At 34.9% G+C, this 27996-nt stretch overlaps 1 protein-coding gene across 1 annotated transcript; it reads left to right on the top strand.

Annotated features, from left to right (window-relative positions):
- The first annotated feature begins 3736 nt into the window (after positions 1-3736).
- LOC122023333 lies at positions 3737-27995 on the top strand. The gene is made up of 3 exons (XM_042581388.1): positions 3737-4230; positions 4306-5052; positions 25667-27995. The coding sequence occupies exons 1-3, from the start codon at positions 3957-3959 to the stop codon at positions 27820-27822; spliced, it is 3177 nt and encodes a 1058-aa protein (XP_042437322.1). The 5' UTR covers positions 3737-3956; the 3' UTR covers positions 27823-27995.
- Position 27996: the final 1 nt, after the last annotated feature.

Raw genomic sequence — 27996 nt, forward strand, 5'->3', positions numbered from 1 at the left:
TTATTGTGAGTCTATGATATAGGGATGTGAGTAAGGCTAATATTGTGTTATTTTGTTGAATAAGAACTTGGTCACCTGTTCCTACTACTTCAAGTTTACAATATCTTGTTTCTGTTGTCTTAGCAAATTGTTTGGAGAATTCTAAAGTCTCTTCGTAGTAATTATTTTCAAAGTGCAATTTGCTCATTTATATTGAACTTCCTCAAGGGTTTGTTGTAAGTTATTCAATTTGTTTGTGACTAAGTCGGTGTAGGTTATAAGTATCTCCTTAAGTTGCACTAGTGTGTCTAGCGAGTCAAAGCTACTTACTTCCTTATTCCTTAAATGTCTTTTAAATAAGTTATCTTGAGATTCTTTTAGAAAATCCAAGTTTTGTCTGATATTTTTAATCTGTTTATTTTGTTGTTTTAATATTTTCGTTATTGTTTCTAGGTGTAACTCTTGTTGCCTTATATGCTCTTGAATTGTTAAGAGAGACTCTTTGCTATCTTTTAATTCTTGATCATGATTATATATCAGGGGTAATTGTTGTTTAGGCATAAAAGATCCTTAAACGTAATCTTTAAGCTCTGATACCAAAATTTTTACAGTAACAGTCATTGTGAACAGTAATTCTAAACAGTAATTGGGAACGGTAAATTGTGAACAGTAATTTTGAACAGTACTTCTGAATGCCTAATTATAATGTGGATAGTTTATTTAAAACAGTGATTTTATTTTCTTAGTTTTCTATTATTCTTCCTCCCAGTGAGCCTCACCTGTAGCCTCACCTCCATTTACATATACTACACAAGTCAAGCTTATGTTGGCTTGTGCCGGATTACATAATTTTCTTCGCAAGGAGTGTCGTTCTGATGAATTTCTAGTTGAACCAGATAATGAAGCTTCATCATTCTTACTAAAATAAGTTCATGGTATCGATTGTTTTGATCAATTATTTGATACTCAAGAACAACAATGAGTAAATGTAAATGCATGGAGAGATATAATAGCGAATCGAATGTGGTGCGATGTTTATCATATTTGCAATAACGAAACTTAGAATTTTTATTTCTCATAAATCCACAAGTTTTCATAAAAAAGTTTATAAATGTTTGTAAAAGTCTTGCAAAAAAGTGTATAGAACTTTAGAGAATTCTTTTCACAACTACGCGAGATTCTATACAAGTCGATAAAAATCTATAAACTCCAAAAAAATCTATCATTAAAAAAAGTTAATGAAAGTCATTTAATCTTTTGATTGAATACACCCCCTAATTTTAATTAAATTAGAATAATTTTTTATCGATTTAAAATAATATTAATTAATATTATAATAACTTTAATTAATATTGGAGCAATTTTACTATATCAACATTATTACGAGATACTTTGCTCTACATTATTATAATAGAAATCATACTGAATTAAAAAATATTTTAGTATAAAAAAGATATATTTTCTTTAAGATGGAATCTTATTTTTGATAATAATCAAAATAAATCGAAGGCCAACTACTACTTGAAACATTTTCAATTAAAAATTTTTAAAAAAATACAAATATCATATATATTGCGTGACTGAGAGTTAGAGTGCTCGGAAGTGATTCAAACGCTCTGACGCCGACTCAATCGGGATGCTTGAATCACTTCTGGATGCCCCTAACTTACTCAGTCACACAACACAGGGGGCGGAAGCAAGGCGCACAACATGAATTTCATGATGAGCGATCGACCATGTATTTCATTTTTTTTTTATTATTTTTTTGGATTTACTGGTTATGCCAATAAAATTTTATCCATATATTTAAGGGTTGAGTTCTAGTATTAAGTATAGAAAAAATTTAAAACGAAAAAAATTTGAGATGCTCATAGAGTGTGCAGAATAAGGTGTGTGGAGAGAGAGTGAGATATGTTATGTTGGGCGCCAATACTGTGAGCCCAACATCCACGACTGTCACGTGGATCCCATTGTCACATGGAGGGCTCCTCTCAGTCTACGATGCTGGAAGTACAACATCAGTGCCTAACATAATAAATGTTTATATATATGTTTTCAGGATTTGATCCCTGTGCATCTATGTGCGCAACTGAGGGGATGCTAGTGTGGCGGGGTCAAACTCCTATTGCCACATCAACACCCCTTTGTTTGGATGGGGTGAGGAAAGATTCATTAATAGAAGGGGAGAGAGAGAGGAAAGAAGAGAAAGGGAGGGAAAAGTAAAATATTTAAGTTCCCCTTGTTTGAGAGGGAGTGAAGATTAATTAACATAATATGTGTTATCAAGGAAAGGAAATGAAAATTAAATATATAAAGTTACAAAATTATCTTTGAACAAATCATCACAAATTTGTTTTAAAATAAATGAAATCAAATTAATAATAATATTATTAATGATAATAATAATAAGTTATATATATATAAAATAATTCGATTAGGCTTTGAGAAAGTTTATCCGAACTATCACATTTAAGATAGAAATTGACTGAAATAATAAAATAAAATTTTAATTAAAAACTCAACTTTAATCATCGTGCCCATGCTCTCCTCTCCCCTCGCCTATGTGAGCACTTGTTGTCATTGCTCGTTGCTCCCCTCTTCCCATCGAGTAGTCAGAAAACAGTCGGCGATAACATTTTCTTGTCGTTAGCGCACCCTCCTCGAGTATGCTCATGTTGTCGTACGTCTCCTCTGTTTTTGTTGCCCTCCTCTTCTTCACCAAGCAATCGAAAAATAGGCTCCGACGGCGTCTCCTCATTTCAAATTTACCTATATGGTTATACTAAATGTTAGTATTGAAAGAATATTCTAGTTTTTTTATCCATATTCTCAAAAGGGATGATAGAACTTGGATAAAGAAAACTTTGAAAAAATACATCTCTAAAATGAAATAAATCTAGACAAAACTATCCCATCAAGAAGAGTTTATCTAGCTTCGATTAGTGTTGTTTTGAGATGAAATCTAAAGGAAGATTTTGGGTATAAAATTGTAAATGTAGTGTATTTAATAATTTCTAAAAGTGTAAGATCGTTTTTTTAAATAAAAATTATCATTTTTATATATTGTGAAATTTAAAATTTAGTTATATTAATTTTTTTACATTGAAAATAATTTTAAAAATTATCAATAATTTTTATTTTTATTTTTCTCAAATGACTTTTTCTCGCGTCTCATGTTCATTCTTTTTCTCCCGCCTCCCTCTTTAATTTTTATTATAACTTTCTTATTCTTATTTTTTTATATCATAACATACTAATTTATATATTTCTATTTTTTTATATATTAATATAATTATATCAATCCATATATATATATATATATATATATATATATATATATATATATATATATATATATCATTGATTCTTCAATAAAGAAAATCATAGCCACGTCGATTCTTCGGATAATATAAAATATTTTCACTAACTTGATTTCTATTTTATTTTCAGATTAAATTTTTTATAAAATAAATTATATTAAAATAATAGTATTTAATTATGTGACAGTCAATATGTTCGCCCATTTTAATTAAGAAACGTTATAAGATTTTACAGAACATTTGAGTCCGGAGTTTTCAAAATACTAAAACTTATCCATGCGTTTTTATTTCTTCATTAATCTACGCGCTGATAGGTTTAGAAGAGCTTTAATAACCGTTGGATGCCTCCTCGGCTCCCAGAGGACCGTACGATGATCCTACCTGCTCCTGTTAGCGTTTCCGTTCTATTTCCCGGCTGTCTTGTGAATAACAATTGCGATTAATCGCGGCGGCGGGCTCCCAGAGGACCGTCTAATGCACCTCTCTCGCTAGTCGCTCCGCGTTAGGGTTTCTTCTCGCTCTCTCATGGCGCTCGATTTCTGATGCTTTAGAGCTCGATTCAGGGCTTGTTCTTCACTGTTCTACTACGCCTGGAGTCCACCGTTGGGTTAATCATTCAATTCCTAGCACTTTGTTTCTCTCTGTGTTGATATTGCGATGGCCTCCATTGTCAATGTGGTCAAGATCAATAGCGGTCTCGCCAATCGGTACTTCATCGCCGGCAATGCGCGAGAAGGACCAGTGGCCGGCCACGAAGAAACTGCTAATGGACATGGATTTGGCCACCGATTTGGTGAATCTAGGGTTTTCATGGAACTCGATTCGTTGGAGCTCAACGAGGAGGCCGATGGCGTGGTCTTAGAACGTGAAGAAGCAGGCTTATCTGGATCTCCCATGGACGCTCACGGGAGTGAGGTAGTAATAGGTTCAGGTATAAATTCTGAATCTCATACTGCGGGGAGTTTCTCTTCTAGCGTCGATGCCTTAGCTGAATTTTCTGTTGCAGAAATTAAGGTTTGGGAGTACGATAATCTTTCTGACGCGGCCGGGTCTTGTGATGGGGTTAGGGATCTCCACGGGATAGTTGGAAACTGGAGGAACAGGTTCGAAGTGGGTGACATGGTGTGGGGGAAGGTGAAATCACACCCATGGTGGCCTGGCCAGATATTCAGTGAGGCTTTTGCTTTGTCTTCAGTACGGAGGACAAAAAGAGACGGTCATCTATTGGTCGCCTTCTTTGGGGATAGCAGCTACGGATGGTTTGACCCTTCTGAGCTCATCCCTTTTGATCCCTACTACGAGGAGAAATCTAAGCAGACCACCTTGCGGCCTTTTGTCAATGCGGTGGAAGAGGCAACGGACGAGAGAAGCAGGAGGGAGGCTCTTGCTCTGACTTGCTATTGTAGGAACAAATTCAACTTCAGGCCTGCACGTGTCCTAAGTTACTTTCATGTTGACGTTCCAGGATTTGAACGAGGGGGTATTTACTCATCAAATCAGATAGAAGAAGCCAGGAACAAGTTTGTACCTGACCAGGTGCTCTCCTATGTGAAGCAGATGGCTGCATGCCCTTTGGCAGATGATCTTTCCGCTATAAATTTGGTTAAGAAATTGGAAATGTTGGTTGCTTACCGGCGGGCGGTCTTCGAGGAGTTCGACGAGACATATGCACAAGCATTTGGGGTGGAGCCAGTAGGGTCGTCTTCACTGACTAGGGCTGTGTCAGATCATCCAGAAAGATTTTCTCCCCGAGGTATTAATCATTGCATGCCTTTCTATTACCATGCTTTTACATTGTCAGTGGGATATGATCAGTATTTAAATTTGTATAATTGCATCATACTAACACAATCAATCATTTGCAAACCAATTAACCTATATGTACGTTTCCTGCTCTTGGGTTTTATTAGAAGGTTTTGGGATTTGGTAGATGACCATCATGGATGTGCATTTTCATTCATTATCTTGCTCTTACTGTCATTCTTTCTTGTTTATGTTTACTTATAACTACACTCTCTTGACCGGGCATGTCATGGAATACTTGGAAAGAATGTGGTTATAATTGAGGGCAATGACCATATTAAGTCAGAAATAAAATGCTAAATTTTTGGTTCTATAACCTTTCTCAGACAATAATCTAGAAAATGCAATTATTTATTCTTGCAAACTCTTGATAGTGATATCCTAAAATATCTCGTTAAAGAATCATAACCTTAGTCAAATAATTTTCACTCTTCAATATCTTACATTCAGTGTTCTAAATGGCAGTAGGCGGTGGAAGGCGGTCAGTGATCGCTTACAACCTCGACTGCCTAGACAGTTGAATTTTTTTTATTATTTTTTTATACATAATATTATAAATAGTCATCATTCTTTATGATGTTTTGTATAAACAAGCTTCATACAATACAATACAATTTATATAAGGTACAAATAAATATATAAATGCATTTAATGGGATAATTAATAAAAATTCATCACCATATTAATGCTAAAAAAGTAATATCACTACTTATACTAAAAGTCTACATTTAAATTTAAAGTTCCAATCCAACATAGCAACAAGTCAACAACGACTAACTAAACGTAACTAATCTTCTAAATCATCTATACACACCATCAACTACATTCATAATCCACTCATCATCGGACTCAAAATCAACATCTTCTTCATTCTTCTCCTTCGATGTATCTAATTCCTTATCAAGTTCTCTAATGGGGTTGTTCCTTACCCTCCTCCTTGGTTGTAGCATTTCATCCGCTCCCAAGGTCTCCACCACCATTCTCCAAGTCCTGAACTCGATTCAACCTCATCTTCATCACCATGATTAACAAGCGAACCTTAAACTTCACTAGCTTGAGAGGATAGAAGTAAATCTTTGTCCATTTCTCTTTTACTCTATTTCTTCATAAGATTGACGTTGAATTTGACATATAGAAAATTATTCAATCTTGATGTCTCAAGCCTATTCTTCTTCTTAGTATGTATCTAAACAATTAGAAAATTATTAAAAATAAAAAGAAAAAAATAGATAACATAATTTATGAATTACTAATTACCCTTTCAAATTGACTCCAATTTCTTTTACATCCCCATAAACTACTTGTTAAAGAGAGGAATTGCATTGCCATTATTTATAAGTTTTAAGTGTCACCACCATAACTAGACTATCATCCAACTTAAAAATTTAAAGAAGCAAAAAAAAAAACCCCAAAAATAGATAAAAAGACATGTAGTGAATAGAAATAAAGGAAAGAGATGTACTTGGATCAAGGTCATGGTACACATTCACCTTCTCATATGTCGCGATCGTCGTTTTTCTTCCAAAGTTTCTGGATTTACTCTTATACTTCAACAATTCATCATTAGTTCTTGTTGGCGGGAAAAATTCTCTCAACACAATTCAAGAACTCATTCATAACATTGGTGTCATTTTATATGCTTGGAAACGAGATCCACAAGTAAGCGACATAATGCAAAGGACTATCAAGTCTACCCTTAAACTTCTCATCAATAATTTTCAAAATAGAGATGACATTTTCTTCTTTTTTAAAGCTTTCTAATCTCGTTCTTAGACTTGTTTTAGTGCACCCAAAAGGCATAAAGCTTTCACTAAAGAGGTGCAAACATTCAAATCCAAAGAAACACCATTCCAAAAAGTGATACTTGTTACTGTCGCCTCCGTTGCTTTCCTCGTCACACTACTCCTTAATTTTGTGTTGCTGCACTCCTCAGATGTAAACATAAATCTCAATTGATCTTTCTTGCATTTGAGACTTTCCAAGGTCAAAAATAGAGTAACAAATCTAGTCACCCCGGGCCTCACAATATCCTCCTTGGTATATTTCCACATAATAGCTAAAGTTTTATGATGTGCATAGATGAATATTGTTAGGGCATTTGTTTTTTCAAATATTCTACTAAACTTTTTCCAATTGCTTCAAGCATGAAGTTGATTGTATGAGTCACATAAGAGGTCTAGAAAATTTGAGGTTGTATAACCTTTAATAACTTCTCGCCCGCCATATTGTTTGTCGCATTGTCCGTCACTACTTGAACAATATGTTGAGAACCAATTTTATTGATGTATTTTCCCATAAACTCAAAGGTGTAAGTCCTAGTGCGTGTCTTAATGGATTCTTCAATAGAACAAAGAATGAAGTGCCTAATTTGCAATTAACACATAAATTTAGAATGTTTTTCCTCTTGCGATCCGTCCATGCATCAGTTATAATTGAACATCCATTTTTTATTCACTCTTCTTCATGCTTTTTTAGAGATAAGGTCATCTCAACTTCTTGTTTCTAAAGTGGCTCTCTTAGAAGATATTGACTTGGAGGTGTGTAGCCTGGACCGAATTTGTCAACTGCCTCTATAAGTTGCCTGAAGCTTTGATTGTCAATTGTATAAAAAGGAATCCACGCCTCATAAATCCATCTTGAAGGCACTCGTGCACATCATTTGTAAACTTTAACTTTAATGCATCATTTATGTTTTGTTGTTTTGCCTTTGTTGGATCGATTACGAATGCCCACTTATCAATAGGCCCGAGGTGCTTTGACATCTTGTTAGAAGAATCTTCCTCCACTTAACAATCTTCATCCTCTATATCAACGCCTATATTTACTTCCACCCTATCTTCTTTTATTTCTTCCACCCTTTCTTGCTTCTTATCTTGCTATTTTCAAGATAAGGTTACTCTTTTTTTTTTGTCTTCATTAGCTGTTTTATGACATGCTTCAAGCAATTACGATGCTTCATTCGTTAAACTCCTCCCTTAATAAGTTTCTTACATAATTTGCATGTGATCCAATCTATTTTTTTTGCAATACAATACTCCATAATCCCAAACAATATCACTGGACTTTCGCTTAAATTCAACTTCCCGTTGTTTCTCCTATTCCGCCATTAATTTTCAATAATCAAATAAAAGATAAAAAAATTACAAGTTATAAAAAAATTTATTATAAAACATATTAACTAAAAATTAAAAATTTAATCTAAATATATATTTTTTTAAATTATATATATATATATATATTAAATTAATAGGATAATTTTATTAGCTTTAATTAAATATATTTAAATTATCTCAATTATAACTAGGAGTTGATTTAAATTATTAATTTAAAAGTATTCGAGTAAACCCTAAGTTAAAAAAGGAAAAAGCTTTAGTTTCTACTTCTTGCTTCGGATGCCTCGTGCGACGGACGCTTCTTCGAGTTCGGGTGATGCGTTTGGTCTTATGCGACGGGTCCGGACCCATTAGCAGGCCCACACGATGGGTTAGGACTCGTCGGGCTCAGGTGATGTGTCTGAAGCCCGGCGACCAGTCCGATTGTGTCGCGGCGCACCGACGCCTTGTGTATGCCATTGGTTCGGGCAAAACGAGATGAGATTTCAATCCAAAATATATAAAATCCTAACCTACTGTTGGCAGTAGACGATGACGGCAGCGACAGGCGACGAGTGGCGATGGGGGCGACAGCAGCGACGGAGGTAAGTTTTTTGAAATCAAAGCACCGAATGTTTTTTTTTAACCTACGTTGCTTTAACCGCCTTAAAAGGCTGCCTTGACAAAAGTGGAGCGAGTGATGTCCGCCTCCCGCCTAGGTGGCCGCCTCAAATTCGGGGTGACAGCAACGATGGAAGTAAGTTTTTTGAAATCAAAGCGCCGAATGTTTTTTTTTAACCTACGTTGCTTCAACCGCCTTAAAAGGTTGCCTTGACAAAAGTGGAGCGGGTGATGTCCGCCTCCCGTGTAGGTGGCCACCTCAAATTCCATTTAGCACACTAGCTACATATTTGCAATATCAAACAATACAACAATAACAACAATCAAGCTTTATCTCGCTAGGTGAGGTCGTTTATATGGATTCTTTTTAACCATTGAGCTCTATCCCGTACTATATCATTATGTATATTTAAATAAAAATATATTTTATTTTATCGTTACTAACCAAGTCTTTTTTGGTCTTCCTCTTTTTCGTTTGATGTGTATATTTGTCATACTTTCACATTACTTAATTATAATATTTATTGGTCGTCCAAGTATATATCTATACCATCTTAGACACTTCTCCCGGAGTTCTTTTAATAAGTGTAATTTTAACTTTCTCTTTATTATTTTCATTTCTTATCTGTCCATCTTTATATGCTCGTACATTCACCTTAACATTTTCATCAATGCAACTCTCATTTGCTTATGTTTTGGAGTTATAGCCGAATATTTAACTCCATATAACATAGTAGACTTAATTGTCATTTTATAAAATTTTCCTTTAAGTTTTAGAGGTATTTTATAATAGCAAAGAACACTTGATATTCTTTTCTATTTCAACGTTAAATAATATTATATATAAAAGAATTTATGACAAAAATGGATTTGGAATGATTATTTCTTTCTTTTTGATGTTGGCTAAAATTCTGGCTAATTGACCACTATAATTAATGTAGCACAAACCAGAGGTTCTAGCTTATGATATACATGTTTGTGGCATATCATTTTCAATAAAGTCTATGATAATAATATGTCACTATCTTACACCTCTAGTCCTTGTTTCCTTTATGTTTATTTGACAATATAATTCATTTACACATTTTTATTGCTCGTTGTAGCTTGTAATAATCAACTAGCTTTAAATATTTAGAACTCTAGTTTTCATGTTTCATTGTAATGTTTTTTTTTGTTTGATTATTTTTTACAATTATTTGCATCCTTATTATAGACTACATGGGTTAGCTCTGTTGGAGTCCTAGAGGAAACTCCTTAACTATCTAAATAGAACAAGAATATTTATTTACTTGTTAGAATCATCTCCTATTATAAAACGAATCTTTATGAATTACAAAGACGTGCACAGTGAGCTTTAGTTTTAAATTTTATGAAACTTGGATAGTTTGTCAACTTGATTTTGGACATGCATAATAAACTTCTAGTTATATTGAAGCATTCCGTGTAAAATTTAACTTAGGTTTTGTCATGCTTAGCATTAGTTAGGCTTGTCCTGAATCTAACTTTGCTCATTGTACTTAAAACTATAATAATGTCAAAGCAAAAATACAGACAAATGGCTACCAAACTAACAAATGCATATATCTAAAGGAATTCCACAATACGATGCACAAATCTTACCAAATAATGTGCATGTTAAAAGCTTCAAAACATAAGCATAAAAATGCAAAGCCGACATAATAGAGTAGTGCATGATGTAAAATAGTAAATCTTATAATAATAACCAATGAATACTAAATAGTTTAGGTCATCAATTTTTGCACTCAAGCTCATTAATCTCTTATAAATGTCTCTTAAATTTGCTCTTATATGGTTTATCATTTCTCGTATTTCTTCTTTTATATTTGTCAAGGAATATGTTATACACATTATTTAGTGGCAAACGGGCAAACGACCCTTATGCTTTGTTTACCTGAAGGAGTGGACGATGGATGAATGAAATAAACCTATGGGCATGGGAAGAGAATGGAAAGGGAAATAAATCTCTTCCTCTGCATGCTTATTTACCTTGATTGAGGAAGGTGAGTACATGCAGTGTAATTTTTGTAATTGAAAAAAGGTACATACATCATTTTTTTTTTGGGTATATGGTGTAATTTTGTGAGTTAAAAAAGGGTACATGTGTCATTATATGGTGTAATTTTGTGAATGAAAAGGGGGTACATATCTTTTTTTTCCCATCCGTTGGTTTCCGCTCGATTTTGAGGTGATCAATTTTGACTTTAAAACCATTCGCTGATGGATTGTGTTTCTCTTTCCTCTTAAAATTTTAATGAAGTAAACGACGGAAGCTTTTTCACTGCGGATTGTCTATCTAGTAAGAATACATCACAAACATACATAGTGAATGACCAACAATCCAGTTTGTATATATATATATATATATATAATATTCATGCGTGAATGTCCCGCAATCCACTTAATATGAAAGACATCATGTAAATACATAAAGGGTGAACGATCTACAATCAAATTTAGAATTATACGTTGAACAATCCACAATTCACTTAGTGAGAAAGGTATCTTATGGAAAAAAGTTAAAGTGTAAAACGTGTAAAATAACCAAAGGATTCTTCGTGAGTGTAAAGTAGTTTATAATATAAATAATTTATTTGGTTTCTTATTGTATAAGTGAAGTATTCATTATTTTATTAATTTAGTAATTCACATAGTTAGGTTGCCAACCAGCGTTAATCGATAAATGTTCAATGAATGAATCGATTAAACTATTGAGCTAATGGTAGGTGCCCCCTTGAAGGAATGCGTTGCAGGGTCTGACTTAACGTCTCGACAAGCACTGCTACATCTCCAGAACTGAGGTACAGTGCAAAATATGCAAGAGTTCGCGTTGTAGGTCCGATTGTAACATATTGGCAAAAATTGCTACATTGCTATGAGAACTTGGGTGTACTGTTAAATATGTCTGATTCTCATACCATAAGTTGGATAAGAACAAATATTATATGAAAACTAATAGTTTAAGATTTAGAATATGAAACATAGGAACGCTCTTGTAAATCAATAGAGGTAGTAGATGCGATGATTTGGAGAAGAATTAGTATTTTGCGTGTACAAGAGACAAAATGAGTAAGCGAGAAGGCAAATATAATAGAGAACTCGGGTTTTAAGTTATAGTATACAGGAAAAAGTAAAACAAGAAATGGAGTAGGTATTGCTGTAGATAGTTCGTTAAAAGATTAAGCTGCAATAGTAGTTAGAAAAAGAGAATAAAATTATAACTCTTAAGATAATAGTGGCGAAAGAAATTATGAACGTAAGTAGCATATATGCAACACAAGTGGATTAGATGAAGTTACTAAATCAAGATTTTGGGACGACTTAGATGAAGTATAATAAAACATTTCGTCAAATGAAATGATTTTAATAGGAGGTGATCTAAATGAGCATATCAGAGTGAAAAATGAGGAATATAAGAGGGTACATGGGGTTATGGGTTTGAAATGAGAAATGAAGAAGGGAAAATTATATTGGATTTTGCGATAGCATATGACCTTATATTAGCTAATATATTTTTTAAGAAAAGAAAAGAACATTTGTTTACGTTCAAAAGTGAGAATAATAAATTGCAAATTGATTTTCTTATGGTTAGGGAGAGGAATAGAAATATTTGTAGATATTACAAGGTTATCCGAGAAAGCTTAACTACCTAATATAGGTTAGTAGTGTTAGATATACGCCTCAAGCATAATATCAATAGAAAGAAAATATATACAACTCCTAGAATTAAATGGTGTAAGTTAAAAGATAAGAAAGAAAATATATTTAAAGAGAAGGTAGGAGTACAAGCATTAGGTGAAATATACGGTGACTTTAATACGACATGGGATAAGATGATATTAAAGTTGAAAATAGTAGCTAAGAGGGTACTCGGTGAGTAAAAGGATATGCACCACTAAGTAAGAAATCTTGGTAGTGGAACGAGAAAGTACAAGAAAAGTGAAGGAAAAGCGAATAGCTTATAAGGAATTATATATTTGTAAGAATGAAGAAAATTTAAGAAAATATACAATAACAAAAAACGAGAGGCTAAGAAATTAGTGAATGAAAAAAGATTATATAAAAATTAGAGAAGAAAGTGACATTTATCGAATAACTAAAGTGAGAGAAAGGAAAACAAGATATCTTATTTAAATAAAATATATTAAAGATGCATGTAATAGAGTACTAGCAAACGATAGAGAAATAAAAGAGCGGTGGAATATGTATTTTTAGCAACTTTTTAATGAAGATTTAGGTGACTAATTTAACTTAGATAATTTAAGTAGGTTAAATGTGTATAAAATTTAAATTTTTATTGCCAAACTTCAGAAGTAGAATAAGTTTTAAATGGGATGCACAATGGAAAAGTTGTTGGACCAGATAAAGGTAAGAAAGTGTTTAGGAAAAAAAGATATTGAATGACTTGCAAAATTATTTAACGTGGTATTGAAAACGAAAAAAATGTCTGATCAACATAGGGTAAGTATATTAGTTCTCTTATATAAGAATAAGGGAGACGTAAATAATTGTGTAAACTATAAGGGTATTAACTAATGAGTCATACCATGAAACTTTAGGAAAGAGTAATAGAAAAAGATTAAAGGAGACCATGGTGACAAAAATCAATTTGGGTTTATTCCTGGAAGGTAGACAATAAAAGCTATACATCTTCTTTGACAACTAATTGAAAAATATTGGGAGTAAAAACAAGATGTACACATGATATTCATGACTTAGAAAAGTTTATGATAGAGTCTTAAGAGAAATTATATGAAGAATTCTAGAAAAGATAGGTGTTAGCATAACATAAATTGAAATGAGGATGTAATGATCAGTGTAAAAACTTCAGGCGGAGTAACTAAAATATTTTTAATAAAAATAGAGTTACATAAAAAATCAGCTCTAAGTCCCTATCTGTTTACACTAATTATAACGACACATTCAAGATATGGTATTGCGGTGTATGTTGTTTGTAGATGATATTGTTTTGGTAAATGAAACACGTGAAAGAGTAAATGCTAAACCCTAAATCCTAAATGTTAAACTTTAAACCTTAAACACTAGAAAGGAAATATTTTAGGCTTAGTAGAATAAAAACAGAATATATGAAATTTAAATCTAACAATATTAGACATAATGAGACAATTGTTAAGATAGAAGATGATGAGTTGCCGAAAACTAAGAGTTTTAAATATTTAGGATCATTTTTGCAAACAATGAAGAGATTGAGAGAGATGTCTTACATAGAATACAAGTAGGATGAATAAAATGGAGGAGAGCGTCGGATGTTTTATGTGATCGTAAAGTACCTTTAAAACTTCAAAGAAAGTTTTACAAAATCGCAGTTAGTTATGTTATATGCAGTTAAATGTTGGAATATGACTCGAGTACATGAGCAGAAGATGAGAGTTGTAGAGATAAAAATGTTTGGTAGATGTGTGGATATGAAGGGGAGCCTTGGCGCAACGGTAAAGTTGTTGCTTTGTGGCCAAAAGGCCACGGGTTCAAATCCTGGAAACAACCTCTTGCAAAAAGCAGAGTAAGGCTGCGTACAATATATCCTTCCCTGGGACCTCGCATGGCGGAAGCTTCGTGCACCGGGTTGTTTTTTTTTTTTTAAGATGTGTGGACATACGATAATGAACATAGAATATAAATTGGATGATTGAAATTGTGGAGAGCGTCTGATGTTTTATGTGATCGTAAAATATTTTAAAATTTATAAGAAAGTTCTACAAAACCACAATTAGCTATGTTATATGGAGTTAAATGCTGGATATGACTAGAGCACATGAGCAGAAGATGAGAGTTGTAGAGATGAAGATGTTAAGGTGGATGTGTGGACATACGATGATAAATAAAATAAGAAATAAGAGTATTAGAGAGAAAGTCAGAGTTGTATCTTTTGAGGGAAAATTCCGAGAGACACGTTTAAGATATACGAGTATGTACTTAGACGACTAATAATTGCTCAAGTTGAAATTATGACAAACATGCACATCAAACGAGGAAAAGAAAGACCAAAAAAGATTTATTAATAATAATAAAATAAGATAAAGTTTTTTAAGTATAAATGATGATATAGTAGAGGATAAAATCCAATGACGTAAAATGATCCATATAGCCGCCCTCATCTAGTGGGATAAGCCTTGGTTGTTGTTATTGTTGTAGTAATTGACGCAGTTCCTTTGGAGCGCAAATTTGTAGCTTGTGGTATAAGTATTGCATTTATTATTTTGTCAATTTAATTAATAACATAGCCTTTATGAGAGCGCGGAGTTGAAACTCTATTATGTAAGCATAATCGTCAATTTAGGTTGGGTGCGTCGGGTTGTCCAAATAATTTAAGTGGATTGAGTTGAAATTTTATCAATCCATCTTAAGGCAGGTCTAGGAGGGCCAACTTGCTTCGGTCGTGGGCCCAAGCGGCTCGGTTCGTAACGGGCTCGGGTTAGCCGATGGGTTGAGATTTTTTTTTTCTTCTAAATTTAGAACTAAAGTGGAAAACTCAATGTGCTTGTGAGCTTGACTTGCCTAATCCATAACCCAAACTTAAAATTTTCAACTTTTCTATATATATTTTTATTTTAGTTTTTGGCAGGCTCGTGGGCTAGTCCATCTAACTTGCAAACCGCCTTGAGTTTGGTGGGTTGGAGATTTCCTAGCCCGCGAGGATGGCGGGTTAGCTTGCCCGCCTTACCATATGATGTGTTTTTGGCGGGCTAACCCGCCCTACCATGAGTTGACTCGTTTAACAAGTAATTGGATAAAAATCAAAAGGACATCCCTTAATATCATTTTCCTTAAAAACACTCTTCCAAAAGAATTCAAAACAATGTCTCATCATATTTTTCATTTCAAAAATATTCTTATTTCAATATTGTTTAGTAGATATGACGTTACGTGTTAAATTAGTTATTATAGCATAAAGTTAAATGGCTCCAATTTGGTCCAAATTGCTACCCATAGAATACTATTATATTAAAATACTCTTTACCAAATTGGTAGAAATTCTCTACACAACAACCATCACATTCCTGCTTCTATAGTTGCTGCAATAGTATAGTACTTATGTCATAAGTTGTTGCAATATTTTTGAAGTGATTTTTATTTGGATCAATTTTAAGTCATTTTGACCAAGTTATTAAATATTATTTTGTCATAATAATATTCTATATGTAGAAATTTTGATTAAGTTGAAGCGATTTACTTTATAGTAGCTATTGTAGCTATGCCTACACTACCTATGCCATAAGTTGCTACAATAGCTACGCCGAAAGTGCTACAACAATGTTAGAATAAAGATATTTTCGGCATGAGAAACATGCTAGAGCGTTGTTTTGACTTTTTTTATCCTATGGGTGTCCTTTTGATGAAAATGTTTATGAGGGGCATCTTTTGATTTTTGCCCATTTTAATTCAAAATTCCAAGCGCATTATCCCTTGTAAATCAATTTATCATCAACAAGGGATCAAAATATGCCAAGATATATAGATATCTATACATGTGCACTTATGAAGCCACAAGAGTAAATTAGTTATGAAATAATTCTCTTTTTCTAACAACTATAATTATATCATATACTTTTATAAATTTAATCACGCACACATAAGGTAAATATAATAAAACAAGCTGGAAACACCCGCTTCAAATAAAAAAAAATATTTGATTTAACCAATTCGGCACATACATAACCTCAGAATTAGGGATGTAAATGAGCCGAACCGAGCCGAACAGTATCAGGCTCGAGCTCGGCTCGTTTAAGTTATATTCGGGCTCGAGCTCGAATCGAGCTTTTATCACAAGGCTCGAGCTCGGCTCGTTTTAGAATTATCAGGCTCGCGAACAGTTCGAGCTCGGCTCGTTATTAGCTCGATTATCAAAGTTAACGAGCCTAACTCGTTAAGCGAGCTCGGACTCGTTTTCGGGCTCGTTTAGAGCTCGTTTTTGGCTCGTTTTAGAGCTCGTTTTTGGCTCATTTTAAGGCTCGTTTTAGAGCTCATTTTTTTGGCTCGTTTTAAGGCTCGTTTTAAGGCTCGTTTTTTTGGCTCGCGAGCCTATAAACGAACATGTTCGCGAGCTCACGAGCCGAATATCCTTAAGCTCGAGCTCGGCTCGATAAAACTGTCAAGCTCGAAATCGAGCTCGAGCTCGGCTCGATAAGATAAACGAACGAACTCGAACGAACTTTTTACCGAATCGAGCTCCGAATAGCTCGCGAACCGTTTGGTTCATTTATATCCCTACTCAGAATGCACCCTGGTATACTATCGTACTCAATCCACATAATACAAATGCAGACTAACTCTCAACTACAACTTCAATTATCAAGATAAAATTATTGTTCGCACTGGCGTGCCCAGTTAGTTAGAGGGTGACATATTTGCTTCAATGGGTAGAGATTAATTTTTGGTAGGCGCGTGCCCTTGAGGAAAAACTCCTCCAACTCCCTAGTCATTTGATAGTCGATTATAAGCTGACTTTGTAATTTACCTCTCTTCATATAATCTGGGGGATGGACATAATCACCTTTGCTACAATCAAGATAAAATCATTGGATACAAAATGCTGGGACTTACCTCAGACACAAATACAACTCCATACAGGTGGGGAGAACCCCCCTGGTTAATTAGATACAATATACAGGAAATGTAGGTTGCCATGGCGCAACGGTAAAGTTGTTGCTATGTGATCAAAAAATAGGATAAGGTTGCGTACAATGGATCCTTCCTTGGGACCCCACATGACGGGAGCTTCGTGCACCGGGGCTGCCTTTTTATGCAGGAAATGTAGGTTACACAAAACTTCCCAATTTTTTTTTCTGTTTCAATGGTAACACTTCCAGATAGCTTAGTCTCAAATATATTGTTACACTTTTAGCATTGAGGCATTCACATCTTTATTTTTTAAAAAGACAACCATATAATCCATCATAATCCGAGTCAAAGATGTTGTATTCTGAGTAGAATATTCCAATAACTCTTCCAGCTTTTATGAGGTCCTTGTTTCACATTTGTGACAACTCCAACTATTGATATATCATTATCCGATAATCCTCTCAACTGCTATTTTGCTACGCGCATTGTTGTATATCTTTAGGGTGCGTTTTGTTCAAGTTATCATATATAACCTTGGTTATGTGATTACTAGGTAATCACATAACCAAGGTTATGGGGAATAAAATATAACCAAATGTTGTTTGGTTCAATCTAGGTAATGCAACAAAAACATATTTTTTTGAAGGTTTTAATGAATAACCTAGTTTAGTATTTTACTAGATTACCCTTAGTTACAAAACCAACTATACATAATAATAATAATGATAATATTATTATTATTATTATTATTATTATTATTTAAACTCTATTATATTTTACTATATTTTCATGTTTTTTTTTATATATATTTTTATTTTTTTATGTTTTTTTTTAATTTTTAAAATTTTAATTTTTTTTACTTTTTTATTTTTTTTATTTTTTATTTTTTAGGGTTTGTTACATTTTTCTATTTTTTAATATTTTAGTGTTTTAAAACATTTTTTATTATTTTTTACCTTTTTTAACATTTTTACGTTTTTTCTATTTTTTAATTTTTTTTGTATTTTTTTAAATTTTTTAATGTTTTTTCTATTTTTAAAGTTTTTTTACCATTTTTAATTTTTTTATTATTTTTAAATTTTTTTTATGTTTTTTTATTTTTTTAATTTTATTTTTTATATTTTTCATTTTTTTCTTTACATTTTACTTTTTTTTTCACATTTTTTTTTTATCTGATGGTATTTTGGGTAAAAAAAATTCGATAACCCCGGAATCAAGAAAAATCTCAGTTTTCCGATTCCTGGTTGCATGTCCCTTTTGCTAACGTGTCGGACATGGAATATTACTCGAGAATCATCGATTACCTAAACCAAACATGATTTTTGTTGATAACCTTGAATGGATAATTAAGATTATTAGGGATAACCCTGAACCAAACGCACCCTCACATATATGATCATCATCCTCTACAAAATATTCAATCTATAAAAAACAGTCAATCTGAATTAAATATTATTTCTGCAAGAACAATTTGAGCATCAACCCGATATTCTGCTTTCATGCCATTTGCCTTTTGGAATGGTGGCCAATAGGTCACTTCTCCTTGATCACCCGTGTCTTCTAAGTGAACATGGGAGATGAGGGTCTTGAAATTGTAGGTGAGCTTGGAAGTGGAAGAAGAGCTGCTTGTCGTCCACTTCTATTGGCCCTCCACGTCTGAGGGTACAGCAGCACCAAAAAGGAAGAAGGGCCAGGTGGAGGTCTTGTAGCAAAAGACAAAACCCTCGCCCTCAAGGCCCCCACCGACCGGACTCACGGTCATTGCGAGGGAAGTAAATCGTAGCACCCGAGCTAACATGGGACGGGCCAAGTGGAGGTCTTGGTTTCTACATGAGTGAGAGAGAGAGAGAGAGAGAGAGAGGGGGTAGGAGGAGGCAGTGGCAGCGCTGCCTATAACGAAGAGTGGAAGGAATAAAAGGACGGGAACGAAAAGCAATAGAATAGGTGTTAATTGACATTTTTCTAAATCAGTTCATTAATTTCGAAAATTACAATTGGGTCCCCTGGAGAACAAATACTATAACAGGTTTTATGTCACCCACCAAAGTGTTTTGAAATTATGAGTTTGTGGACAAGCTTGACAAACATTTAAATTTAGGATCATAGAAATTTGTATAGATTGAGATTTGAGGCCTCTGTAACTTTCTGAATAAAATGGTTTGAATAATTTCTTAGCCAGAAATTAATCATCTTTGTATTTAAGTGTCGGTTGCAAAAACCATGAAAAGCCTAACAAGAACATTTGTATCCGAGTGTTTCTCCTTACATCAGGAAGTGTAATTGGGCACGGAGAAAGTTTATAATAGATGTCAGTAAAATTTTCACAACCTTCATGTCAGTTATTTTTGGATTTTAAGGTATTTTGGAGTTGAAGGCACAGTTATCTTGATGTGACCCAATTTTAACTAGATGGAATTAATCACCTCAATCTATCAAATAATCTTGAATGATTATTAATAACGTGTTCAGGTTCTTTAATCCATTAAGGATCTTTAATTTTTAACATGTTCAGGTATCTTTTCAGAGAAGATACTAATCTACTGGCTCTTTTGCACAGCCACCTTTGCTCTATCCTTCACTAGGATCTACTGGCTCTTTTGCACAGCCACCTTTGCTCTATCCTTCACTAGGGGTTCTTCACTAAAGCTTCATATATATAACTATTCAAAGTTATCATTCCTCTTGATAAGTGGATGATTACTGGCAAGCTTTTCCAATGTTAATTAGAAGCATATTTTTTATACCTTCCTAAGTGGAGTTGAGAAAGAGTTGATGAGATCTATGAGAGTTTGGCATGCAGGTCACTAGTGAGATCAAAGAAATTGCGGTAGTGATGGGGAAGTCATTGGACTACTAATTGTGGTGAGATGAAAGCTGATAATAGCTAAGGCAGAATTGTTCAGGACAGTTGACGATGAGAGAGATGGGAGCCATGCATGAGAGAGAGACAGAGATGAGGGAAGGGTAACCATGTACATTAAAATACATGAGTAGCAAATATTTGACTTAATGATAAATCTTATTCTTAAGATAAATAGCTAGCCGAATCTGACCTATTTAGGTTGATTACACGAGTGAGTAGTCGTCAAGATAAATAGGTTTGAATTGCCAATTCTACTCTACAACCCATGGCTTATTTTTGTGTTTTATTGTCCTTCAACATTATAACACTTAATGCCAAATTACATTGTCGTATCTTAGTCTTTTATAGTGGTCGACCACTATAGTCGACTATAGTGTCGACTATATCTTACATTGAATGCTTTTGTACTTTGACTATTTATGTATTTATTTATTTTCATTTTTGGGGGGTTTATGCAGATTGGATAGTGCAAATTTCCTATAGAATACTGACTATTTACTTATTTTCAAATCAGCAATGTCGTGTTGCAGGCTGGTTCCCTGGCCACTAGTCCAACCCATGGCTTTGGAGGACATTAGGGTAGGCCTTCGCCCCTAATCTGGTGTAAGGCTCCTCCTGTGCAAGACATATGTTGTATATGGATATTTTTCCTCCTGTGTAAGGCGCCCCTTATACAATTTTTCCATTGATTTTATATGTGCCACTGTTTAGTTTTAGTAAATATTTTTATTGAGTTTAAACATGTGCGTGTCATATTTTTTAAATATATTTTTATATTAAATTATAAATGTTTTAATTTACTCTGTTAGTGTTTATTTTTTTCCAACCATATAATTTTATTTAGTTTAAGTGGTTTCTTTTTATTTAATTTATATTTTCCATGGCAGATACAAATATCTTCATTAGGTCCATTCAATTAGTTTAAATGGATATTTTTATTAATTTTTTACTTTATAATTTTTAATATCATTTTAAAGTTTAGTTTGGAATTTATGCACTATGCTTGTCATAGAGTGGTTTCCAATAGAGGTAAGCTAAGTTGAGTTAATATTTAGGGTGTTTAAATTTATTTGATAACTCTAGGATGTTTAAATTTATTTGATAAGGTAGTTAAGTTGAGTCTAAAATGAATTAAGTATTGATGGTTCAAATTTAACTCTCTGAGTTTGAACGTGATTTAAGTAAGTTTGGTTCGTTTAGATGTTCTCAAATTTTAATTTAAATTTTTTGATTGATTATTGAATTTGATAATTTAAATTTGTTTATTAATTTTAAAATTTTTTATTTGATATTGATAACAGTTTTATTAATAAATATAATTTATAAATATTATTTATGAATATTTTTCATGAATTTTATTTTTGAATTATGACTATTAATGAGTTGAATCTATGGAATTAAATTTATCTAATTTAATGAATTGTTCAATTTTATTTATTAACGAATATAAATAGATTTTTAACATCAAATTTATTCATTCATTTACCAACCTAACTTTTATAAATACTGTGCAGCGCATGCCCATGTTCATAACAAGGCATTTGTAATAATTTGTACTGCATAATATTTGTTTTTGATAGATACTTTAGTTTACAAAAGTCTTTATTTATGAATAGAGATATGGAATAAAAAATAATTTCTAACTATTTTAAGAGTAGAGTATGCTTAGGTTGGCTGGATCAAATTGGCTCTTTGGATAGTTTTGAATAGTTATTGTGCTCTCACAAGATGCCTTGGAATTGACTCTACGGGTCATCCGAGTTGATAAGTAATGATTCATTTATCACTTGAGAATGTGGGGTCGAATCATGGGGCTATCAGAGCGTAAATCTTTGGATTCTGTGTACCTCACTCCATCTACTATTTGTCTGTTTGACAATCGTGATTTATCTTCCTCGTGATGACTTCTATGATGGAGATGTTAGGGGCGAGCTATTTAGTCTTATGCCACAAGATGCCTTGGAATTGCATGCATGCATGTGGAAGCAAATAGTCATGGCTGGTTCATGCATTACACTATGAATTGGGATCTTGCAGAACAACCGATTGGATGCACCGTGTGTTTAGAGTATTCAGTCGTTACTGTGCATTCCTTAAGGTAGATTTTAAGGAAAATATGCACCTAAATTTTTTGCCCTTTTCACTTCTTGATAGAAATCTTTCACCTTATTAATAGAAACTTCACTTCTTCTTGCTTGCTTGAATAACTTTCAACTCATCTTGGAATTTCTGCTTGTTTTAGGCCTTTAAAAGTTTATGAGGATTTAAAATTTAAAGTGTTTCGCTTTTGGATAGAAAATCATTGTATTCTAGAGAACTATTGCTAATAAAATGTAAGTATTGAGTAGGGTAATTATATTTCATAGAAAGAGTCTAGCCCTTATGGTTTTGTTTATTTGGGAGGATGAAAATAAAAGTTATGAAAATAAATTACTTTTAATTATTTTTTTAAAATTCAAATTAAACGAAAAATAATTTTCTTCCTTCTAACTCTCAATTATACAGTTGAATTTTCTCACTCTATGTCGCCTCATGTAGTCATGCAGTCAGTGTGGCGATCCCGCATGAGGTAACCTTGTGCATCTGGTACGGTGGCCCCACAAGGTTGTCTCGTGAGACTACGTGCGACGACCCCACCAAGTCACCTTGCACGATTACGACACCTTATGTGGAGTTATATGAAAAAAGATGCATCTATCATGCTCAAATGAGTATTTAGATGTTTTATAATAGCATAGTTATTATTAATTATTATTATAAAGAGGTGTTTTGAAAAATTTAAATAGATATAATCTATATTGTCACGTTGGGGGTATTGATTTACCAATGATCCTATAGTTTTATAATTTTTTATCAAATCAAATCAATTAGAAAAGTTTTTGTAATATCTAGATCACGTATCCTAATTTTAAAATTATCAAATCACGTATCCAATTTTATTTTTGTCCCGGTTCACATTTGATTGCTATAATTGTAGCAGTTGAATCAATTTATTTTATATATTTTTTAAAAATGATTGATTCATGTTTAAAAAACACTGTTCTCAATATGATATGTTAAATTGATGATTGAGGGTATTTATATAATTAGGAGAACTAGACGAACATATATGAATTGATTTTATATCATTCTGAGCTTTTTAGGTCCATCAACATATTTTGAAACTAGATTTTATGTGTTCGTTTAATTTTTATGATTATATAAATGTTCTTAAACATTAATTTGACCTATTATATTGAGAGCCGTGATTTTTTAAATGCGGATGTGTTCGAAAAATCTAATTCGTGTTTAAAAAATCACTACTCTTAACATATTTGGTCAAATTGATATTTGATGGTATAAATATAATAATTAGACGAACTCACAAGACCTAGTTTCACGTCATTCCAATCTCTTTGATTGTTAGGACCAAAAGAATTCAAATATCTTTATAATGGTACGATATTGTCCACTTTAGATTTAAGTTCTTATGGTTTTGTTTTTGTGTTATACCTAAAATGTCTCATACTAATGGAAATATCTTTCGCTTATAAGTCTATGATTCTTTCCAGGTGTTTTTATTGTGAGACTTTGTTTACAATCATTGCAATCCAACAATCCCCCCTCAAATGAAGGACCTCCCTCTCAAGCCTATTCACTTGATGACATCTGATTCTTGATCCACCAGGATTTTCCTGCTTTCGATCCAACCGGCCTATTAGCACTTCCTTGCTCATTGGTCCATCCGACCTACTAGGATTTTCTTACTATTCGGTCCAATCGATTTACTAGGTCTTCCTTACCTAGCCGTAACTAGAATTTCTCTCTCTAGTGTTAGGTGTTCTTGATCTAGACATGGGGCTCTTACTTCTTTTGTTAGAGATCAATATTCCACCCACATGACTCAATTGAACTATGACTATTGTGCACAGTCAGCGGTTAGTCCTTTTGGCCGTCCGAGCTTTAATACCAATTGTTAAGATCAAAAGAATTCAGATATCTTCACAATAGTATGATATTGTCTACTTTGGACCTAAGCTCTCGTGATTTTATTTTTGGACTTTATCGAAAATACCTCATACTAATGGAGATATTTTTTCCTTATAAGTCCATAATCTTTTCCATGTATTTTCAATGTGGAACTTTGTTTATAATCATTGCAATCCAACAATTGGTTCATTAATCAATTTTTGGCCGAATGAACTTAAAGAATTTCGGTCAAAACCGACTGCTAGAACTAGAGAGGTCAGAATGATGTGAAACCAGATTCTATGTGTTCGTTTAGTTCTCTTGATTATATAAATGTTCTCAAATATCAATTTGTGTTCAAAAAATTTAATTCATGTTCAAAAAATCACTACTCTCAATATATTAGGTCAAATTGATGTTTGAGAGCATAGATATAATTATAAGAACTTGACGAACTCAGAAGACCTAGTTTCACGTCATTATGAGCCCTCTAGGTTCATCAACCGATTTTGCCCAAATAAACTTAAAGACTTTCAACCAAAATAAGTAAATAGACATAGAGAGTTTGGAATGATGTGAAACTAGATCCTATGAGTTCATTTAGTGTTTCTGATTATATTCATATTGTCAACATCAATCTGACCTAATATATTGAAAGTAAAATTTTTTTGAACATGAATTAATTTTTCGGACATATTCGTGTTCAAAAAATCACTATTTTCAATATTATGGATCAAATTGATATATGAGGAGAATTAGGCGAGCATGTAGGACATGATTTCATGTCATTCTAAGCTCACTAGATTCATCAGTCGATTTTGGTCGAAATTAGTTGATGGACCTAGAAAGATTGAAATGATATGAAATCAGTTTATATGTGTTTGTATAGTTATTCTGATTATATAAATGTTTTCAATTATTAATTTGATTAATTATATTGAAAATAATGATTTTTTTACATAAATTAATTATTTTTTTAAACCGTAAAATTAATTGATTCGACTGCTATAATTGTAGTAGTGGAACAGTTATAAGGGTAAAAATAGAATTGAATACTTGATTTATAATTTTAAAACTGGGCTACAGGATTGGATTATTTCTAAAACTTTTCAAAGTTCTATTGACCAAATTCATACTAATTAGACATACTTTGTTTAATATAATCAGATATCTTTATTCACCTTATGATTCTAATATCAAGGTTTTATTAATTTATTTCTTTGGGCTCAACAACTCTAGTTAATTATATTTAAAAAATCGTTCATAATAAATACCATGAGGGGGCTTTAATCCTGTTTCATGTATTTGGCTCAACTGCTCTTCCGTAGTTTTTCTCTGCAGCAAGATGTTATTTGTTTATTTATTAAATAATCTCTTTAATTTAATTTCACGATTATAATCTCCAAACGTTTATTTCTTTATTTAATGATTCTACGCCACAGCACCTCTTAGCGGTCAACTGGTTATTCCTGAGCACCGCCGCCACCCGAGAAGGTCCTCCCATGCCCTCCTCCCTCACAAGCTCTCGTCGGCCAAGGACAAATACGTGCTTAAGCGGAGGGATCCGCAGCTTCTCTTCTCCGGCGCCACCGTCACTAGCTCGTCCAAGCTTACGCCACTGGACTTCCCCTCTCCTATCCAACCCTTCAGCAGCTTCCACAACATCTTCCCCATCGCCCCACAGCCGCTCCCTCCCCGCCCGACAACTGCAGGGCAGGATGCCTCCGCTTCTGGAGACTACGTGCTTCAGAAGAGACCTCCTGCTGATTTCGCTGACGACAAGCCACCGCGGCAAGTCTCTCCTGCCCCTCTTGCAAAGGTGCGAGTGTCGGAGCAGAAACCTTCGCCGTCGGCGGTGGATGTTCCCGTTGCTACTGCTCCTCGAACGGATCCTCCTGTGCTCGGCGCAGTTGCTGATGCTAAAGATGGGGCTGCGTTAGCTCGGCCATCGGACGCATGGAAGCCGGGGGGTGTCGTCGTTTCCTGGGGAATCCCAACGAAGAAGAAGATCAAAAAGCGCCCGCGTGAAGATGGTGGCGTCTCCATGCTTGATGCCGCCGGTGAAATCGTGCAAAAGAAGAAGGAGAGCAAAGAACGGAGCAATGATGGGAAGTCGGCCTCCACTTTTGTTAGCGTCGGGCCCGAGCAGCCGAAGCTAGCTGAGCCCTTTCCGTCTGCTCCTCGTCCTCGGCAGGTCTCTGATCTGGTAGGCAACCTGCGAGAGCTTGCGCTTGATCCGTACTATGGCTCGGACCGAGACGTCCCAGCGGCCGTGCTCCATGCCTTCCTCAAGTTCCGGTCGCTGGTGTATAAAAAAAGCTTTGTCCTTCCGTCGCCCGCCGAGGCAGAAGCCGCTAAGGTCCAACCTGCCAAACCTCCACGACTGCTGCCGGAGGCTATTGCTGAATCCTCCAAGATTGCTCCGGCGAAGCCAGCCAAAGTGGGCAAGGTGCCACCTGTCGTCACCAAGCCACCTAAGCCCGGTTTTAGATCCAATGACCCTTCAATCGCCGGACGGAAACGTACCGCATCTGATCGCCTGGAGGAAATGAACGTGAAGAAGCAGAAGAAGATGGACATGGTCAAGACTCTGGTCGGTGAAAAGAAGGCGGTCATCAGCCAGAAAGGACCCGTCGGGCAGAAGGAAGCCGGCACTTCATCAACGGTGGTCGCTGCTTCTTTATCAACAACATCGCCCCCTGCTGCGTCGGCGAAGCCTTGCAACGCCAAGGCAGCGGAACCCGTCAAGAATCCAGAACTTCGCCTGTCCTCTCCGACCGCTCTCGTGATGAAGTTTCCACCACAGACGACGCTGCCGTCCATCGCCACATTGAAGGCAAGATTCGCCCGGTTCGGACCCCTCGAGCTCTCCAGCTTCCGCGTGTACTGGCAATCCTACACCTGCAAAGTGGTCTACAAGTTCAAGCCCGACGCAGAGGCCGCGCTCCAATACGCGCGGGAAAACAAGATGTTTGGCCAGCTGAAGGTTTATTTCCATCTGCGCGACTCCGACACGCAGGCGCCGGAGCCGTTCGCTGAAGCCGGCTGGCAGACACAGGAATCCCGCCCCGTCGAAGGTGCTCAGTTGGGACCGGGAAACAGCGCGAGCAGCAGAATCACCTCCTCGAGGCCGCTAATCAATTCCAACCAGAAGCCAAGTGGGCGGCTCAAATCCATTCTGAAGAAACCCGGCGAAGATGCTGCTCCGAGCAGCGGCAGAGAGGCGGCGCGTGTAAAATTCATGTTAGACAACGTCAACGGAAAGCCAGAGCGGCCGCCATCACCTCCTCCAGAGCTTGTCATCAGTAAGACCACAGAGCCCCCTACTAACCCCCCACCACCGCTTCCCTCTCGCCCGCTCTTTAGAACCATTGACACTGCTTCATTTCCACCACCACCACCATTGGCAGCTCCATTACAGCGACTGGCCAACAACCGGGTGGTTCCACCGCCACCCTTCTCCCATGGTAGTGCGGAGGGAAGAACAATCGTGAACAAGGACTTGGCGAAGCAGATGGTGAGCCTTATGGTTAGGTGCAGCGAGATAGTGAACAGTGTGAAGTCATTGCCAGGGTACGCTCCTTACCGCCCGCTGTAGAAGGGAGAAGCGCGTTATCGCGGTGTCATTTTGACAAAGACATTGTCATTTGCTTCTGGATCATTTTGATGCTCAGATTGTGTTGTAACAGGATTAGAAATTAGAACTCATGCTGTTTGTTTGATGATTTGCTCCTGGAATTATTAAAAAGAAGTTCAACTTGATTTTCAAAAT

The sequence above is a fragment of the Zingiber officinale genome, chromosome 1A (assembly GCF_018446385.1).
Source record: "Zingiber officinale cultivar Zhangliang chromosome 1A, Zo_v1.1, whole genome shotgun sequence".
NCBI classification, from domain to species: domain Eukaryota; kingdom Viridiplantae; phylum Streptophyta; class Magnoliopsida; order Zingiberales; family Zingiberaceae; genus Zingiber; species Zingiber officinale.

Excerpts from the sequence above, each read along its gene's own strand:
- LOC122023333 (XM_042581388.1), top strand. The coding sequence starts at position 3,957 with ATGGCCTCCATTGTCAATGTGGTCAAGATCAATAGCGGTCTCGCCAAT. Across the intron at positions 4,231-4,305 it reads TGAGGTAGTAATAGGTTCAG|AAATTAAGGTTTGGGAGTAC; the intron begins GTATAAATTCTG and ends TTTCTGTTGCAG. Across the intron at positions 5,053-25,666 it reads AGAAAGATTTTCTCCCCGAG|CACCTCTTAGCGGTCAACTG; the intron begins GTATTAATCATT and ends TCTACGCCACAG.